At 39.9% G+C, this 12,426-nt stretch overlaps 1 protein-coding gene and 1 pseudogene across 2 annotated transcripts in view; one reads left to right on the forward strand and one right to left on the reverse strand.

The window, feature by feature from the left end:
• The window catches only part of Stk38 (serine/threonine kinase 38), a 39,319-nt gene that overhangs the window by 2,724 nt on the left and 24,169 nt on the right, over positions 1 to 12,426 (forward strand). The window contains exon 2 of one of the 2 annotated variants that reach the window (XM_020179576.2): positions 1,883 to 2,018. In XM_020179576.2, the coding sequence (XP_020035165.1) occupies positions 1,883 to 2,018 (136 nt within the window). The remainder of the gene's footprint in view (positions 1 to 1,882; positions 2,019 to 12,426) is intronic. The other variant, XM_020179577.2, reaches the window with a different exon arrangement.
• LOC141425993 (U4 spliceosomal RNA) lies at positions 2,263 to 2,375 on the reverse strand (annotated as a pseudogene).

Genomic DNA, 12,426 nt, shown 5'->3' on the forward strand with positions numbered 1-12,426 from the left:
AGTTTTTTACTTTTGGTGGAACTGGGGTCTGAACTGAGGGCTTTGTGCTTGTAAAACAGGCCTTCTACTACTTGAGCCACCAACTTGCTCTGATTATTTTGGAGATGGGTGTCAAAAACCATTTGCCTGGGTGTCACAAACTATTTGCCTGGGCTGGCCAGGCTACTTTATCTTCCTGATTGCAGCCTCCCAAGTGGCTAGGATTACAGGCCAGGCCTGAGCCACCAGTGCCCAGCTCCCCCAGTGTTTTAAATACCTGTCAGTGTAAATGTACTCTGTACTGTTGGCTGTGTCGACAACTAAGTCATTGCCTTGTTCAACTTACACTTCCTAATTGCTCATTATACAGAAGGCATTGTTTGTATTAGGTTTAAATACTCTTATGTTGGGTTTTGTTTTGCCAGCCCTTTTTTATGATAAGTTTTTTTGAGATAGGGTCTCATGAACTATGCACAGGCTGGCTTCGAAGCACGATCCTCCTGATCTCTGCCTCCTGAGGAGCTAGGTTTATAAATGTGAGCCACTGGTACCCAGCTTGTGTTGTATTTTTATGTTGAAATAATTTCAGCTGTTAAAAAGTAACTGCATGTATGTTAAGAGCTTCCAGAAATTTCCAGACAGGGAAGGAGTACACAGCTCTTTTTACTTTTTTGTATCTTTTTTTCAAACTTTTTTCACAAAACACATTTGAAATGCATGTGGTTTTCATTGTGGGTGGAGGGGGTATAGGCTGACAAATAAGGAACCACACCCAAGTTTCATAAACCAGAGGTTTTTGTTTTTTTTGGTTTTTCAAGACACTTGCTAGATAGCCCAGGCTGTCCTTAAACTAGAGATCCTCTTTCTCACCTTCACTTGTGCTTAAGTCAGAGATTTTTAAGAAAATTCCTCTGCTGATACCCTAAAAGCATTTGAGTTTGCTTTTGTATTGTTAGAAACTTCACTGTAAAAAACATGACATTTTATAGTAAGGGAACTTTGAATACCATATGTCCAATTCGTGAATAGTGATCATTTAAAAAAAATTTTAATTTTATTTTTGAATTATTGTACATTAATATGAAAGGATTTCATTGTGATAGTTTTCTCCTTCCTCCTTTTTAGTGTTGTGTGGGTTTCATCATGCCATCTTCACATGTAAATATGCAGCGCACTTCTACCTTCTTTCACCCTCAGCACCTTTTCCTTTCTCCCTCCTGCCTTCCGTACATTGCTGATAATTCTGTGCATACACAATATACACAAACAAAAGTGAGATCTTGATGTGGTTCGAAGCCAGCCTGGACAAATATTTCTTCAGACCCTGTCTTGAAAATACCCAACACAAGAAAGTTCTGGTGGAGTGACTCAAGAGGTAGCACACACTTGCCTAGCAAGCATGAGGCCCCGAATTCAAACTCTAGCACCACAAAAAAAAAAAAAAAAAAAAAGTTAGACACCTTAGATCCCAATACCAAAAGGATTTCATCACAAAGAGGAATATTCCTGGTGCGTATCTGCTTGTAAGCAAATTTGTGATGACAAAACCAAACCAATTCAGCCATGTGTGGAATTTCTTGGTATGCACCTACTGTGTTTTGTTTCCTCACTGACTGCTTCTGACAGTCCACAACAGAAAAGACTGCATACTGAACAGCCTTTCTGTATGCACCTCGTGTGTGTGTCCCAGCATGAACCCCTGGGATAATTTCTTTAGTATTTATGCTTAAGGGTGGGCTTTCTGGGTCACAGGACCTTAATATATACTGATTTTCTCCAAGTATTTTGTTTGTCTGACTTTTGTTACATATTATCTGTCCTCCAGGAAATGTACCAGCTTACATTCTTAATGGCTAGGACCCAACTCCAAGACTAATTAATACCTCTTCTTTTTTGTTTCTAGCAGCCATGGCAATGACAGGCTCAACACCTTGCTCATCCATGAGTAATCACACAAAGGAAAGGGTGACAATGACCAAAGTGACATTGGAGAATTTTTACAGCAACCTTATTGCTCAGCATGAAGAACGAGAAATGAGGTAAAGAATTCTCTTTGGAAAAATTGGATCATCAGGTGGGGTTTGAAGCTCATTGGTAGAGCACTTACCCAGCAAGGTCCTGGATTTGATCCCTGGCACTGGAAAAGAAAAAAAAAAAATGTCATTTGTCCAAAATTCTACCAGCAAAATATGAGGGTTCCAGTTGCTTTGCATTTTGTTGAAATTTCTGTTGTCAGTGGATGCTGAATGGTCTCTCGATTTTTTTTATTTATTTTTTGTTCAGTCTCCTTAGAGACTGTCAAAAAATTGCCAATGCCAATTCTATTTCAAGTTTTCAATTCGCAGTAGTTACACCTTAGATAAACATCGGCTACAATACTGCCTCTGTGCAAAGCTCACTCACTGATTTTAATTTGGGTTTCCCTGATGGTTAATGATAAACATTTTGCATGATTTTATTTTTTGCTATTTGTGTATCTTACTTTGTGAAGTGTTTGTTCAGTTTTCTTTTCTTCTTTTTTTTTTTTTTTGCCATTTAAAAATTTTGAGACAGGTACTGGTGGCTCACGCCTATAATTCTAGGTACTTGGGAGGCAGAGAGCAGGAGGATCTCAGTTTGAAGCCAGCCCAGGCAAATAGTTCAAGAGACCCTATCGCGAAAAAACCCTTCACAAATAAAGGGCTGGTGGAGTGGCTCAAAGTGTAGGCCCTGAGTACCACCTAAAAAAAAAGAAAGAAAATACCCAACACAAACAAGGGCTGGTGGCTAATGGAGTGGTTCAAGTGGTAGCGCGCTGACCTAGCAAGTGTGAAGCCCTGTGTTCAAACCCCAGTATTACCAAAAAAAGAAAGAAGAAAAAAAAAAAAAAAAAAAAAACCTCTTTTTTTTTTTTTTGATGGTATTAGCATCAAACCCAGGGCCTTGTGGATGCTAGGCAAACAGTCACTGAGCTACATCTCCAGCCCTGATTTCTGTAGCTTTGTAGTAAGTTTGCAAGTGAGATAATCCTCCAACTTGGTTCGTTCTTTTTGCCCAAGATTGTTTTGGACATTGTAAATTCTTTCAATTTCCATGTAAACTTCAGAGTCAGTTTGTCAGTTTCTACAGTAAAGTTTGATGAAATGAAGATTGGAATTATATTGAATCTGTAGATCAATTTGAGGAGAATTGACATCTGGGCTTGACCTGGGCCTCACCCTTGCTAGACAGGCACTCTACCACTTGAGCCACTCCACCAGCCCTGTTTTGTGATGGATAGTTTTCAAGGTAGGGTCTCTTGAACTATTTGCCAGGCTGGCTTCGAACTGTGGTCCTCCTGATCTCTGTCTCCTGAATAGGTAAGACCACAGGTGTGAGCCACCAGTGCTCACCTCAAGAATTGGCATCTTGACAGTTGCTAAAGCTTCTGGTCCATGGATGTGGTATATCTCTTCCACTTTTTAAGTCTCCTTTAATTTTTTTTTGCTTCACGGGGGTTTGAATTCAGGGCCTCCCACATGCTAGGCAGGCGGGCACCCTACCTGGGTGCCCAGCCCTTTTTGCTTTAGCTATTTTCAAATACTGTTGAATTTTTGCCAGGGCTGGCCTAGACCTTGATCTTCTTACTTCTGCCTCCCATGTAGTTGGTATTACAGGCATGAACCACTGTATATGGCTTGTTGATTGAGATAGGGGTCTTACTCACTGGCTGGCTGGACTGGCTTCGAATCTCAGTCCTCATGAGTAGCTGAGCTTACAGATGTGAGCTACCATGCCTAACTTTGTGAGAATTCTTTTTTTCTATGTAAATAATCGTATCATATTCAAATAGAGACAGTTTTAGTTTTTTTCAATCTGTTCAGCCCTTTATCTTGCCTTATTGCATTGGTTAGGACTTCCAGTGCAGTGCTGAATAGAAGTGGTGGGAGTGGATATCTTTGTTTTGTTCTCAACCTAAGAGGTAACATTAGTTTTGATGTTAGTTGTAAGTTTTTCAGAGATGGCCTTTATAGTTTCCTTATATCTATTTGAGAGTTTTTATCATGAAGGTGTTGAATTTTGTCAGATTTTTTTCTGTATCTTTGAAGATACAGAAACAATACATTGAATACAATGTATTATTTTTCTTCTCTGTCTCTCTCTCTGTCTGTCTCTTTCTCTTTCTCTTTCCCCTCCCTCTTTCCCTTACTCCCTCTCTCCCTCTCCACCTCTCTCCCTCTCCAGAGTCTCACTGTGTAGTCCAGGGTTGCCTCAAATTCACTATGTAGCTGAGACTATCCTTGAACTCTAGATTCTCCTGCCTCAGCATCTTGCGTGATAGGATTATAGAAATGTACCACCATGCTCAGCATCTTTGTTCTTTATTCTTTCAATATGGTGAATTACATGGACTGAATTTTGAATGTTTTTATAACTGATTTTTAAATATTTTTAGTTGTATAGGGAGGTTTCATTGTGACATTTACATATGTGCTTACAATCTATCTCCATTCACTCTTCCATTATTTTCCCTCAGTCCCTCTTCTTGATTTTTTCTTTTTAATATTACAGAATTTGCATACCCTTGATTGATTTTTTTGAATGTTAAACTACTGTATTCCTGGAGTAAAGCCCTTTTGGTTACAATGTATTATCCTCCTTAACATGTTGTTGGATTTGATGATTTTTTTTTTCCTTTTTCTTTTATTATTCATATGTGCATACAAGGCTTGGTTCATTTCTCCCCCCTGCCCCCACCCCCTCCCTTACCACCCACTCTGCCCCCTCCCTCTCCCCCCCCCACCCCCACCAATACCCAGCAGAAACTATTTTGCCCTTATCTCTAATTTTGTTGTAGAGAGAGTATAAGCAATAATAGGAAGGAACAAGGGGTTTTGCTGGTTGAGATAAGGTTAGCTATACAGGGCATTGACTCACATTGATTTCCTGTGCGTGGGTGTTACCTTCTAGGTTAATTCTTTTTGATCTAACCTTTTCTTTAGTTCCTGGTCCCCTTCTCCTATTGGCCTCAGTTGCTTTAAGGTATCTGCTTTAGTTTCTCTGCATTAAGGGCGACAAATGCTAGCTAGTTTTTTAGGTGTCTTACCTATCCTCACCCCTCCCTTGTGTGCTCTCGCGTTTATCATGTGCTCATAGTGCAATCCCATTGTTGTGTTTGCCGTTGATCTAATGTCCACATATGAGGGAGAACATACGATTTTTGGTTTTTTGAGCCAGGCTAACCTCACTCAGAATGATGTTCTCCAATTCCATCCATTTACCAGCGAATGATAACATTTCGTTCTTCTTCATGGCTGCATAAAATTCCATTGTGTATAGATACCACATTTTCTTAATCCATTCGTCAGTGCTGGGGCATCTTGGCTGTTTCCATAACTTGGCTATTGTGAATAGTGCCGCAATAAACATGGGTGTGCAGGTGCCTCTGGAGTAACCTATGTCACATTCTTTTGGGTATATCCCCAAGAGTGGTATTGCTGGATCAAATGGTAGATGGGACCTTCCTGTATAGCCCAGGGTGGCCTTTAAACATGCTGTCCTTCTGTCTCACCTTCCCAAGTAGCTGGGATTACAGGCACATACTACTATGCTTAACTGATATGCTAATATTTTGGTAAGGTTTTTTTGTAACCTTGTTTTTCATGAGGGTATAATTCATAATTTCCATGGAATATAGGATTTGATTTTAGATATGTAGTTGTATAAGAATCGACAGATTATTTTATATCCGATGGTTGCAACTGCTGTTCACTTGAGCAGACAAGTGCCTGCACAGTCCCTAGTTAGGATTACGGGAATTGAAAGTACACTGTCAGGCCTGTGAAACCTGTCAGAGATGGTTATTTTCAATTACAGCCACTCTTGAAATCAGTGCTTCTGGTGCTATAAGTATAAAGCAAATGCATATGAATTCTAATTTAGTTTTTTTTTTTGGCAGCACTGGGTTTGAACTCAGGGCCTCACACTTGCTAGTTAGCTGCTCTATGCTCTACTGTTTGAGCCATTCCGCCAGCCCTGTTTTGTGTTTTTTGTTTTTTTTTTTTTTGAGATAGAGTCTTGTGAACTGTTTGCCCTGGCTGGCTTGGAACCGCGATTCTCCTAATCTCTGCCTCCTGAGTAGCTGGAATTACAAGCGTGAGCCACAGGCATCTTCCTCTAATTTAGCTCTTTTATTAGATAGTTGTCAGTTTGTTTCATCCTGTTGGCTTTGCCTTCACGTGGTTTATCTTTGCTGCATGTAACTTGTATAGGAATAAATCCTGTATGATTTTGCTTGTATCGCTAGCAAATGTTATATTGTGGTTCATACTTGGGCTGCACTTAGACCTCATGGTGTGCATGAGGTCACCTTCCAAAAGCTTTTTTGTTTTCTTTTTTGATGGAGGTACTAGGGTTTGAGCCCAGGGCTGGCTGGCAGAAGCTCTACACCTCCAGCCCTTTTACCTTGTTTTTGGGTAGAGTTTTGCTTTGTGCCCAGGCCAGCCTGGACTACTATCCTCATACTTTAGCCTTTCCACCATCACTCAGATGGCAGGTTGCATATTACCGCACCCAGCTGTTGGTTGAGAAGGGAGTCTCACAAAGTACTTTTGCCCCAGTTGCCCTCAAACCATGATCCTTGGATCTCAGCCTCCTTGTAGATGTGCGCTACTTGTGCTCAGCTTTGGCTTTTTTTTTTGAAGATCAAATTAATTAAGACAGATGGTAGAAAAAGAATGTTAGACATTTAAGGGGGTTAGAATGTGGTAATTTTTGTCATTAAAAGATCATCATTACTTTTCATTTTAAAACAGTTGGTATGTGGGGCAACCACCAATGTAAAATGTAAGTCTATTTGTAATTGTCACAGTGAATCCCCCTGTACAACAAGTACATCCTAATAGAAATGAAAAAAGTCCTGGGGCTTGAACTCAGGGCCTATAACTTGAGCCACTCCACCAGCCCTTTTTTGTGATGGGTTTTTTCAAGATGGGTCTTGAGAACGAGTTGCCCATTCTGGCGTCAAACCACAGTTCTCCTGATCTCTTCCCTCCTGAGTAGCTAGGATTATAGGCGTTCACTACTGATGGCTGGCTAAAACAGTAGATACTTTGAGCCTTTCAAAATCAGTGTCTCCTTATAGGTCTTTTTGTTTTGTGCCCTTTGTTTGGACATGGGTTTGGGTTAGTTGATACAGTTTGATAAAACTTTTAGGTTTTATTATTGTTAGAAAGTCAAAGTGACAGCAATGATTGGCAGAGATTACCTCAGTAGTAAGTAAACTAAAGTTTTGCTCTTAGAAATGAGTTTTTGACGCTGGGTGTGGTGATGAATGCATGTAATCCCAGCTATTTGGGAGATGGAAATTGGGAGATCAATGTTTGAGGCCAGCCGGGGGAGGAGGAAAGTTAGCAAGACCCTATCTCAACAAACAAGCTAGATGTATCGGTACATGCCTGCAATCCCAGGTATAGGGAAGTGTTGGTAGGAGGCTCTCCCTTGGAGGCTGGCCGACGCAAAAAAGCCAAAGATAGGAGACCCTATCTGAAAAATAAAGCAAAAGGGGCTGGGGCCATGGTTGAAGTAGCAGAGTGTCTTCTAGCAATGTCCTTCGTTCAAACGCTACCCCACGAAAGAAATGAGTTTTCCTGATTTTCAATGCTGTGGAGAGATACAGAACTTTACTAAATAGCTTCAGTGATAGGAGACAGCTGATAAGTGTGGAATTCTGAGTGTATGTCTAATACCGTATGTTGAGGTTTTTAAATGATAAACTGAAATCAGGCTGTGATTTCTTTTTTTGCGCCTTGTTAGAGCTCTGTGATTTCTGCCATCCAATGCAATGTTTGTACTGTTCCACCTTGAGAGATCACTAGATTATATTTTAAACAAAAGGCTTATTGCATGGGAAATTGTCCAAAGTCTGGAGGTAGAAGAAAAAATAAAATTTATTTGTGAATTATTTCCTGTATACAAGTAAAATATGAGAACTTTGAGCCATTTCATGGAAACACTACAGCAAGTTCCACAGGTTGTTAAACCCTGAATGTCCTGTCCGTCACCCAGTGCTGCCCGATGCTGGCTGGTGGCCTCCTGTTGACTACACTTGTGGGCCACAGGCATCCAGTAGTGCAGGAGCACTTCTCTGCCCCTTCAGTCTGTTTTGTGGCTTCTCTAGGAGCAGTAGCTCTTCTGTCTTAGGTCTTAGGTATTCAGAAGGTGCTTGATAATTGGCTACGTAGTCATTAAAAATAATGGTTTGGATAACTTATAGCAGTCTGTAATCAAATCTAAGGAAACAGACATTTCCTCCGACAAAGTATTCTGTATTGCTTCTTCACGAAGATTATTTTTGTGGATTAATTAAAGTTACAAAAACCTCACTTAGGGCTTTTGGACTGACTCAAGCAGTGAGAGCTCCTGCCTAGCAAGTGTGAGGCCCTGAGTTCCAGCCCCAGCTTGGTAAAATAAAAACAAAAATACCCTAACTTAATAGACGTTAATGCTATCCCCATCTCAATCAAATAAAGACTTCTGTACATTTTACTTTCTGAGAACCTACATATTCTGCAACTTCTCTTTGCTGTTCTTACCCAGGGGCTGGCCTTTCTAGCTCAGTGATAGAGTACTTGTCCACATATGCAAGGCTCTGGGCTCCATTCCTAGTGCTGGGGCAAAAAAAAAAAAAAAAAGATGTTTTCACACTATGCCTATGTTTGGTGTGATCCACTGAGTAGAAATTTGTGTTTATTATTTATGATCTAGTGTCAGTTCTGTTTAAGCCTCCAAGGATGAATAAATCCAGATCTTCTAATGTTCTTCACTGGCCAGATAGATATCAAATAGCCTGTGGAATTGAAATGCTATAATTTGGTGATATTTTGAAAATGTATAATACTGATTTTTAGTGTATTAGACATTTCCTCAATTTTATTCTTGAAGATGTTTATTTCTAATGCTGTTTGTCCTGGTTCTAAGTGTCTCATCAACAGAAATTCTGTCCTTACTATTGCTGATCAGGTTGTGTTAGGAGGGGAATCTGAGTTAGGTTTAGGATGTATCCACACATTATTACATGTTTGGATCTTTTTTTAAAAAAAGAAATATAGCAGCATACATTTTAAAAGGTAACTGTGCAAAGCACTATTTATAGTGTAACTATAAATGCATTCCCTCCCTTCCAGGTAACTTGGAGTGTCACGTGGGCACTGGGCACATGTGCAGATAAAAGGATCGCTGCGAAAGGCCTTGCTGGCATGTGTTTGGGTGTGGCCTCTCCTTGGGAAAGTGGCAGATCCCTCTTCCAGGATTCTGGTTTGGAGCATTGGAGTTGAGTGGAAGAGTGGCTGTACCCAAAGGTTGAGGCATTAGCTAACCTGGTGCTGCCACAGTGAGCATGCTCATGGAGGGGCCTGTTAGGGTTTTCAAAAAAAAAAAAAAAAACAACAAAGAATAGTATAGTGGGCCTCTCCCCAATATATTTATCCCCCACTTTCAATAAGACATTTGTCTATTGAAGGTATTTTCTTCATTTATTTCACTTAATTTTTCTTGCTATTTTGTTTTAAAGAAAATTCCAAACATCTGTCATTTCACTCCACTCTGCGTCTCCAAAAGTATGGCCATTTTCTTGCATAATCATAATGCCACCAGGAATGTGACCAAGCGCATAGTGGTTCTTTGGCATCATCCCACAGAAGCTGCCGCTTGTATTTATTTGTTTATTTATTTATTTATTTGCTAGTTGAAGTTCCATTTTTATTATTTATTTATTTATCTTTAATTGTTTTATTATTCATATGTGCAAACAATGCTTGGGTCATTTCTCCCCCCTGCCCCACCCCCTCCCAAGTTGCCACTTTTAAACCTCACTTTAGGCGGTGCTTGCTGTTTTTTGGTTGAAGCTCTTTGTAGATCCAGTACTAAGGAATCATGCTAGATTGTCCTGATAGATTTTTTTCTGAGTACATTCTCTAATAAAATCTAATTGTGTTCAAGAAGTTAATTCTGATAACTTTGCCCCCAGGCAGGTGTTCTACTGAAACCAATTTAATTACACTTGGAGTCAGGCTATGGGAAAACCTTCAAGTTTTGGATTAGATGTAAAATATAGTCAGAAGGAGTTAGTTCTGCAACACGGTGGAGAGTGCATTGGACTTGTAGTCCCATCTGGTATGGTATTAAAACAGATACAGTCAGGAAGAGAGGTATGCTTGGTGTTGATCCTTAAGACACAGATGTTTTGCTTTGACTTTCTAACAACTGAAATGGAATTAGTTTATACTGCTGAAATTATCACTAGGATAGCCTTTTCCTTACTATATACACACATAGATGCTTGTCCCAAAATATTCTGGGAGCTGGGTGAAGAACGGTGGGGAGATTATGTAAATGCTTTATTTCTTTCCCTTAGGGTCAGAGTAAATCTTTTTTTCCTGAGAGGCAGGCTTTCTTCCACTTGAGCCATGCTCCCAGCCCTGGACGTGAATTTTTATTCATTGTTCCTATAGATTTGTAATGTGGCTTATAACAAAATATTTACTGTAATAAAATATTCATTGACCATAAGGAAACTCATTTTTTTCTGTGGTGTTCTCTGCGTGTTTCCTGTCTTGATTAGTGGTGTCATTATTCTCCTCAGACATGAAATTCTAAGACTTTTCCTATGATGCCTACTGCCATTTGTACTTTCAATTGATACCTTCACTTTATCAAGGTTTTCTAGTCTAGCACCAGGTCTTTATTGCACAGTTGAATTAATACAGTTTTTTTTTTTTTTTGGTGGTACTGGGACTTGAACTCAGGGCCTATACCTTGAGTCACCTTTCCAGCCCTTTTTTGTGAAGGGTTTTCTTGAATGATTTGCCTGCGCTGGCTCCTGATCTCTGCCTCCTGAGTAGCTAGGATTACAGGCGTGTATTGCCGGCACCCGGCAATACAGTAGTTTTTCATTGGCTTCAGGTCTTTCTCAGCTGCTTCCCCTGCCTGCCAGTCATCAGATCATTATTGCTGTTTACCCTTTTGGAATAGGAGTTTCATCACATCAGTTCTTTGTATCCAAGGCTCTGTTATCTCTCAGTCAATCTCAAGAGTAAGAGCCAACCTTTTTTTTTTTTTTTTTTTGATGAAGAAACGGTGTGGCATTTGAAGTGTTTTGTGCATCAGCTACAGTGACTGCATGCTCTTGCCTCAATATACCCCACACTTTTATTCTTCCCTGCCCTGCTCCTGTTGCCTGCTTGTCTGGAATGCTGATAAGTGAGAATGCTGATAAGGAGAGAGATCCCAACCATGTACTTTTTTTATTATGATGAATAAATAGAATTCTATAAAATTGTTGTGTGGAAGTTTGACCTGGTTCTTTTAGCTTTACCAAATCAGAATGAGACTGTAGATCAAAAGTATCATTCGGCTGGTGGAGTGGCTCAAGTGGTAGAGTGCCTGCCTAGCATGCATGAGGCCCTGAATTCAAACCCCAGTACTACCAAAAAAAAAAAAAAGCATCCTTGGAACGAGGGTCTGTAATCCTAGCTACTCAGGAGGATCGAAGTACAGACCAACCTTGGACGAATAGTTTATGAGACCCTGTCTCAAAAAAATCCATCACAAAAAATGGATAGTGGAGTAGCTGAAGGTGTAGGCCCTGAGTTCAAGCCCCAGTACTGCCAAGAGAAAAAAAAGTATCCTTGGGTAGGGCCTGGGGGTATAGCTCAGTATTGGGGGGCCCTGACCACTTAGCACCAAAAAGAAAAAAAATTTCTTACATGCAACTAACTTTCCTCTCTTTCTCTCTTCCTCCCTCCCTTTTTTCCTTCCTTCCTTCCTTCTTTTCTTCCTTTTTTTTTTCTTTTTTGAGGAAGGGTCTTGCTATATAGCACAGGTTGACTTGGAACTTGCTTTGTAGCCTAGACTTGAGAGTTTTAAGTTTTGATAGTTGTGCCAATCACCTTTTGCAATAATTTTTCCCCTTGAATCTACATTCTGCCTTTAATTTTTTTATTTATTACTCTTTGCTTATGGTAGGGAGGAGGATGTGAAAATAAAGGAAGTAGATTTCAGTCAGAGGGAACAAAAGAACAGGTAATATTAGATATTACCTGTTTTGTGGTTTGGTAAGAAGGAAATGAGAAGAGAGAATGAGAAGGAGAGGTAGAAGAGAGAAGGAAGAAGGAAAGGGGAGAGAATTTGGCCTTGTTCTTTGTATTGTGGTACTAGGGTTTGAACTCAGGGCTTCACACTCTACTGCTTTGAGCCCCACCTCCAGCCCAGGAGATTTGGTTTTGAAACAAAGTCTGTTGCATTAACGCCTTAGACAGTCTTTCAACATATAGTCTAACATTTTGAGACTCTTCACTTGATTCTTGCATCTAACATGATGGGAATCTTCACTTGTCTTAGAAATGATAATATTTTTCTTTAATGAGACATTTTGTATTTATATGTTTTTGGTCATTTTTCAAAAACCAATTATGTTTGTGTAGGATTTTC

The sequence above is a fragment of the Castor canadensis genome, chromosome 8 (genome assembly GCF_047511655.1).
Source record: "Castor canadensis chromosome 8, mCasCan1.hap1v2, whole genome shotgun sequence".
Lineage (NCBI taxonomy): Eukaryota > Metazoa > Chordata > Mammalia > Rodentia > Castoridae > Castor > Castor canadensis.